This window comes from Pinus tabuliformis, chromosome J, assembly GCF_031772625.1.
Source record: "Pinus tabuliformis cultivar Carrire ecotype Pingquan chromosome J, CPIR1, whole genome shotgun sequence".
Lineage (NCBI taxonomy): Eukaryota > Viridiplantae > Streptophyta > Pinopsida > Pinales > Pinaceae > Pinus > Pinus tabuliformis.
In genome coordinates, this window is record NC_142295.1 from 1,027,091,702 (window position 1) to 1,027,099,695 (window position 7,994).

The 7,994-nt window shown below is 35.3% G+C and overlaps 1 protein-coding gene across 2 annotated transcripts; it reads left to right on the top strand.

Annotated features, from left to right (window-relative positions):
* Positions 1 to 5,618: 5,618 nt before the first annotated feature.
* On the top strand, positions 5,619 to 7,691 carry LOC149230359 (chaperone protein dnaJ 8, chloroplastic-like). Of its 2 annotated transcripts, XM_089376046.1 has the most exons (4): positions 5,629 to 5,895; positions 6,007 to 6,267; positions 6,843 to 6,911; positions 7,125 to 7,682. In XM_089376046.1, exons 2-4 carry the CDS (start codon positions 6,052 to 6,054, stop codon positions 7,266 to 7,268), a joined length of 429 nt encoding a protein of 142 aa, XP_089232172.1. In that variant the 5' UTR covers positions 5,629 to 5,895; positions 6,007 to 6,051; the 3' UTR covers positions 7,269 to 7,682. The 2 variants fall into 2 exon arrangements, with proteins under 2 accessions (XP_089232173.1, XP_089232172.1); XM_089376047.1 differs by lacking the exon at positions 6,843 to 6,911 and having other exon boundaries at positions 5,619 to 5,895; positions 7,125 to 7,691.
* Positions 7,692 to 7,994: the final 303 nt, after the last annotated feature.

Consider the following 7,994-nt stretch of genomic DNA (forward strand, 5'->3'; position numbering starts at 1 on the left):
CTCCTTCATGAGATAAAATATGACCCAAATATTCCACCTCTTGGACTCAAAAGAAACATTTGGATCTTTTTGCATATAATTGTTTCTCCTCCAATAGTTGTAGCACCCTGTCAACATGTTCAACATGATCCTTCCAAGACTTGCTGTAGATTAGTATATCATCAAAAAATACTAACACAAATTTTCTAAGGAATGGTTTGAAAATTGAATTCATCAAACCTTGAAATGTTGAAGGTGCATTGGTAAGGCCAAAAGGCATGACCAAAAATTCATAATGACCCTCATGAGTTCTAAATGCCGTTTTTGGAATGTCTTCAATCTTCATTCTGATTTGATGATATCCCGATCGAAGATCCAACTTGGTGAAGTAAATTGATCCATGCAGTTCATCCAGTAATTCATCAATGACAGGAATGGGGAACTTATCTTTAATAGTGAGCTTGTTGAGCTCCCTATAATCCGGACACATGCGCCATGATCCATCCTTCTTGTGCACCAATACTACTGGAGCTGAGAAAGAACTTTGACTCGGTTGAATTATACCAGCCTCTAGCATTTCTGCAACCATACGTTCAATTTCACTTTTTTGGACATAGGGATATCTGTACGGCCTGATGTTTGGAGGAACACTTCCTGGAATCAGATGAATAGCATGATCATGATCACGCATAGGTGGGAACCTTTGGGAGTCTCAAATACCTTGGAATGATTTCCAGGACTTTTTGGAGATCTGGAGAAATAGATGATTCCAATGTGGAAACATCTAGCGAACATAATTGTGCAATTACACCTCTTTGCTCCTTTTTTAGAAGCTTAGTCATGCCATTAGAGCTTATTATCTTTCCTGGTTTCCCTGCAATACCCCTTAATTCAACTTCCTTTCCTTCCATAGAAAATTTGATGAAAAGTTCTTGAAAATTAAAAGCTATTGTACCCAAGGATTGTAGCCATTGGACTCCTAGTACAACATCGGCACCTCCCATTGGAATGGAAAGCATTGGGCTAGTCAAAACATATTCTCCCATGGATAGCTTGATATTATGGCACTTTCTAGAGCAATTTATTGTTCCTCCATTTGCAATCATCACTTGACACTCTAGTGCTGGATATAGGAAGAAATTCAATTCTTTTGCTACCCTACAATGAATAAAATTGTGGGTGCTTCCTGAATCAATCAACACTATTACCTTTTTCTTCTTGATTTGTCCTTCTATCTTGATGGTTTGAGGAGTGGTAATTCCTGCCAATGAATTACAAGATATGGTCGGATTTATTTGTTCTTCATCTAGGCTTTGTTCCTGGAATATATCCTCTTCTTTTGACCTTTCTTGCTCCTTTTCTTCTTCCTCTTCACAATCTATGTAGAATAATTTCTTCTCAGCACACTTATGACCTTTTGTGTATTTGCTATCACAATTGTAACAAAGCCCTTTTGCTCTTTTTTCTTCCAATTGTTGTGGTGTCAACCTTGTAGGTTGTGGAAGACTATGGGCAACAACACTTCCGTCTTTATAGTTGTGAGTGGTATGCTTCCTAGTTGCCATAATTTTGCTTTCCATTTTTCTTGCTAACCTGAATGCCTTCTCTAATGAATCAGGTTCCCAAAGGCGAACATCATGTTGGATATTATCCTTTAAAGACCCTATGAACACATCAACCCTATGCTCCTCTGGAATATCTTTTACCCTTATGTTCAATTTTTGGAACTCCTCAATGTGCTCCATTATTGAACCCTTTTGTTTGAGACTTATCAATTGGCTAAAAAAAGTGTTGCTTTTTGTATCCTCATAATGTGCTATCAATTCTTCCGTAAAAATTGCCCAAGTGATAAATTGTTTACGAGAACAAAGCCATTGATACCATACAAACTGATTTGGTTCCAAATATACAGTTGCCATACGTACCTTTTGTGCGTTTTGCACATTATTGAGATCGAAGAATTGCTCCATCTGTAATATCCATGTGGCGGGATCCTTGCCATCAAACTTCCTCATATCGATTTTTGGAATATGGTGATTCTTCGATCCAACATTAGCGTCTATGGAATCATGATTAACATTTCTTTTGTTCTCATCATGAGTTTCCTTTACTACCTTTTCACCATTAGTAAGTATTTCTTGTAGAAAATTTGTCAAATATGTCTTCAAATCTGCCATGCCTGTCTTCAAATTTGTGTTCAAATCTATCTTCAAATTGTCCATCTTAGCTTCCACGCCATTTATCTTAGCTTCCATGCCATTTATCTTAGCATCTGTTAACTTTTGTGAGCGTGACATTTGTTGCACTTGTTCTTGTAATTTTGATATATCATGTAGCATTTCTTCCTCTTCTTCATGAGTCATGCTAGAGCTTTCAGGTTCCTTACTAGGTGTTTGCATTTTCTTTCCTCGGGGCATCAGTTACCGATAATAATGCTCTACTATGCCCTTTGAATTCCTTCAAAATAAATTTTCAAACCAAGCTTAAGCAAAAATTTAAAAAAATCTACACACCTTTTTTCACTTTGTAGGAGCTCGATATTGCCTCTGATGTATCTCTGTACTTTCCAATCATCTAGTTCTGAATTTGTGACCTTTAGTAGCTCTTTGTGTCCTCTTTCCAATGCCACCAGTATGATCCAAATTGGATTCTCCAAGAAAGAGTTATGCACAATCTCCCAAGATGACCTGATTATATACCTTTCTAGAAGAGCGAAGTTGTATCAAGTGCCACGGGTACAATTTTTGATATTTGGTTCTGAAAAAGATATACAAGAAACTACAGTCCGTCCTCTTTCTGTACCTTCTTACGAAATTTCAATCTGATTCCCAGAGAGAAAGTTATGACAATTTTCCCAAGGTCACCTGTTTTGAATGTAATTTAGGAGTCTGCAAAAAGACCAACTTCCTCAGATCATATCTCCGAAAATATCGCGCGAAAAGCTCTGAAGTTTGGACCCAAGGTTCAGCGCGATTTCTTCTCAAATGGTTTTTCTTACGACTTCTGAAACGTCACAGAAAAAAAGTTATAGCAAAAATGCCACGATGACCTGTTTGGAGCAGCGAAACCCTAGAATCCAAAACTCTGATACCAAATGTTATGAAACCAGCTCAAGAAAAGATAGAAAAGATAAATCCACGCCTTAGAATTCAGCCTCTTCGAGGGGGCAACCTCCTTTACATTATATAAATGAACAATTCTCGGATGATTCAAATGACAAAACCTCCTTTCTATATATAGGAGTCTAAGGAGTCACAATATAATCCAGCCGACCTAACAATAATAATATAAAGCCACAAAAATAACAATAGAGGGATTCTATGGGGCACAGAAATAACAATATGGGGGTAATAGGGGCACAACAATATAAATAAGGGGTATAACTATAATAGTAATGGGGTAATCACTAGTATTATAGGGACCCAACAGGTTCCTACTCAAAACCTTGCACATTTACAAGGTTTTGAGTAGGAAAATGTCATTTCAGTGTACTAGACAACTATTAAAATACTTCATAATATGTTTCTTTGGAGTTCTTCACTCCGGGCATGTCATAGTGGGTCTTTAATATGATCCTCATCGTGTTGGCAATGTGTACAATTTAAGACCCTCACACATGTTTGCATCAAAGAAATCATATTTTATTTTTATTATATACAAAAATAAACAAAAAGTAACTCCCATTAAATCCATGGTCATGGAAATCAAGATAATATTCAATATATCATCCTTCTAATGGTTATGAGGTACTATGTACCTCAGTTGACATCAATCAATTCATTACATGTAGATGTTAAGATGGGGGGATATATAAATATGGAAAACTAAAAACATGATAGTCACTTTAACACAAATCTCTTCAAACAATGTAACTATGAAAATTGATGAAAATATATCAAAGCATTATAACCAAATCCAAAAATACATGACCATAATCTACATATATCATATCTTATTGCAAATTGGAGAAAACCAAGATAATAACCAGTTCAAACCATTAATCAAATCAAATCATCAAACTAGCAATAACTTACAATACTTCACAAATTCGTAAATGTGACACAAATCCATCAAAAGCATAACATCACTCAAAAGTACATATGGAAACACTAAAGCCAATACAACTCCCAATTAAACAAGAACCATGAAAAGGTGACAAGGGACAACATTAAGAGAAACAAGGGAAAATAAAGAATTGAGTCACAAAAACAATCCACTCTTTAAATCATGATTAATATTCAAAACATTAAAACAAAATAACGGAATCTTGATTAGAAGCACCCAACACCATTTAATGCACAGGAGAAGATTACACAAATCCATACATAATTCACTATAAGGAAAATAACAAAGTAAGAAAAACAATTACAACTCATTTGGAGAATATAAAAGAAATGCCTTTGTTTGGACACGGGCACATTAATGAAAATACACAAAACGAATTGGTGTTGATGTTATAGTTTTCTTAATTGGATGATGGAGAATGATGAAAACACATCTCAAAGATAGATGAATTATGCAAACAATGCAAAATTCCATATTTAATGAGAAATTGTCAATGCTTGCATTTTCATCAAACATTAAGTGAAATGGAGAAATAGAAGGTGAAAGGAGTTAGACTTTAATTTCTTTTCTCATCACCTATTATTCATATGTCGATATATTTCTTTAAGACCTCATTGATCCATTTTCCTTAAGAATCATACAACATCTACCTAAGACAATTACCCTTGCTCTAGCCATAGATGTTACTTCCCATTGTTATGATCATAGTTGTGGACACAACACCTTTGACTCAAAGCATCTTAAACTTTTTCATTGTAGATATGTTGAGGGATTAGATGTCATTGTGCAATGTAGAAACTATCAATAAATGACGTGGACCTTGGAGAATCCATTGCAACTCTATTAGGGGAAGCTTCTTGCTCAACAACAATAACCAACTCATCAATTGCTTAACATCCTAATGCTTTAGTGCACATGAATATCATATATAATCCATCTAAGTCAATATTCATAATGACAATCTCTCTAACAATGAATGAGATAATAAACTTCTTATACAACATGAACTTTTGATGTTACTTAATGCAACATTCATTAAAACATGATTATATAGTATTGATACTAAAAAAAATATCTTGAGACATAACAATAAATTTCATTTTTTATTTTTATTTTTTATTTAATAATCTTTGGACCATTCTGCATATTATTTCTCATTAACCCTAGCCACATATACAACACATATGCCATTTCAGTGATTTTATTGAAACCTGGTCAAAACTACATTAAAAAAAAAATTATCGTTATTAATAATCTAAAATTTATATAAAATGAATAGATATCTCAAATCTTCCTACTCTAGATTTATGAGTGATCATCCTATGTTAAACTTCTTTTAATTCTCACCACACTAAACACACAAGTACCAATTCCAAGAAACATATGGACCCATTAATGCATGTGTTTCTTCCACTATCCTTAATTCTTTTTTGAAAGTTGAGACTTCGTCCACGTCCATGGGTATACCAATAGGTATGTATTGGAATTTTGTCACTGAAATCGTTATTGCCACATGGCAAGCTTGGGATACATGTTTTTCCTATTTAATGGAAAAGATGGATGATCTTACCTGGGATGAATGGTTTTCCTTTTTAATGGGGATTGTGGCGCGCGTTCCAGCCGCTGATTTTCTGATACCTCAATCCCTGGTGGGGTCGTTTTCGCTTTTCCTATAATCCGAGCGAATACTAACCTTGCTTGTGATAACTTCGCTTTGTCTAATGGCAGGTATAACTTTGCGTTGTCTGGTTCACTAACGGCAGGTATATGCAAATTCTGCGTGTGAAATGGTTTTGCTAGGAGGGTTTGTGATCCTTTTATATGCTGCGCTTGCTCGCAGACACTATTAAGGTTTCGATTCTTCTCTTCTGGTTCCCTTGTCTTTTTCCCCATTTTTCTCTGGTACCCACTAGATTTTGCAATACTCAATTGCGGAACTGGACAATTGTATCGGTTTTGCAGTTGGGCTTCAACCTTTTGAGGGCCAGCGGGTTATTGTAAGTGATCATGGCTGTTGCTGTCGGAAGGCTTGCGGGTACCAAGGGCAATTCATTCTTGAAAAGTAAACATAGAGAGAATAATTATTTGGGACGCAGGAGGAATGTGATTGTGATAGCCTCTGTTGATTTCTCTGGAATGAAAGAAGAATATGAGATTCTGAGATTGAGCCCCGGGGCTACTGAGAAAGATGTCAAGAGAGCCTTTCGTCGCCTAGCCTTGCAGGTATTGAAGTTTCCAACGACAGTACTACTGTATCCTCTAATTTCAGAATCAGAAACCTTAAATTATAAGTCTTCCATTTTTAAGAATAACAGAGCATGCTGCAGGTCACAAATTAAGAATGTGAGGCTCCATGTTTAAGGTAGAAGTTAGATTGTTTGAAAGCAACATGCTTGAAGTCCTGGTTACCAGGATGAAGTCAAGGATGTGAAGATTGAGATTATGTGGTTTGTTACATTAGTTTCAATCACACTGCTAGCTATATTGATTATCTGGATTAACTCCGAATTAATTCTAAGAGTGATAATTGATATTATGTGATTTACACTGGTTCAATTGTGATTTACGCTGGTTCAATTTCACTGTTGAGTGCGTTAATCAATTTCATGAAAAAATAATAATTATCAGTAATGATGTTCATAGCAATGGATTATAGATAAATCACTTGAAATACATAATTCTGAAAAATGTCCTGACTGTCTGTTCTAAAATATTCGGAAAAATCATTATCCATATTCAACAATGAATTTGTGGATAAAATCATTTTGCATTCATATGCTGATATAATCTGGTTACAGTATCATCCAGATGTTTGCAAGGGAGATAACTGTGGTGTTCAATTTCACAAGATCAATCAGGCTTATGAGGTAACTTGTTTGATCGTAGAGGGAAACCTATGGTGATGGCGGGTCTTATAAAAGTAATCATAATGTAATGGGTATATGTGCCTATAACTTTCCTCCTCTGAGGAAAAAAACTTGTTTCTATATAGATATAGATATATATATTTCGTTTTATAACATGGGATTTCTATACACGCCCACAGTTCTGAATGTGTTTGTTTTTTCATGAATGAGCAGACTGTAATGTCCAATTTGGCACAGGCAAAGCAGCAAAACTATTCTCCTGATTACCATATGGAGGACCTGATGGGAGTCAATAACGACCCTTGGGATGAGTGGGAAGAATGGATGGGATGGGAAGGAGCTGTTCCTCCATATTAACATTTATTCCTGATTAAATCTTCATCATAAGTTGTATTCATGTATGTTGGCCTTGTAAGCAGTTATGGCCTCTCCATGACCATCCCTATCATATCTGTCATGGTCTCTTGTAAAACTTCTTCATTCATCTCCTGTAAATGCAATATACTATTCGAATTGTGCAAATTGTTTTATTTCTATTACCTCAGCCTCTGCAGTACAAAGGACTTGTTGATCCAGATGATGCAACAGCTTTATGAGAAGTGTCTGTACTGATGAGTCATTTGCTTTGCTCATGGGTTGTAGACTACAAGTACATATGCTATGTTAATCTCTCAACTACTTGTACATACATCTGGATATTTTGAGATCTCTTTTTTGTTATAGAATCTGCTCTTGAATGAAAATCCCTCACATATTCTTCTTGTAATTGCAATGCTACTCAATTAATGGAAACCGTTATTTTCAGTAAGACATTTTGATCATTGAGATGAAATGTTGTTTCATTTCATACTGTGCTTTTCCATATTATATCATCCTTACAGAAAATTATTGAAACAAGATTGCCTGGAACTATTGGCAATCCCTAACCTTATTTGCAGGAATCAAAGGATGTTAACATTTATGTTGATTTAATAGGTTTCATAGGATATATGCAATCTCAATTGGTTTTGAATTATGCTTTAGATTACAATTGTGGAGCCATCTACTGGAGCATTGATCCCCATATCTTGTAACAAGAGAGTT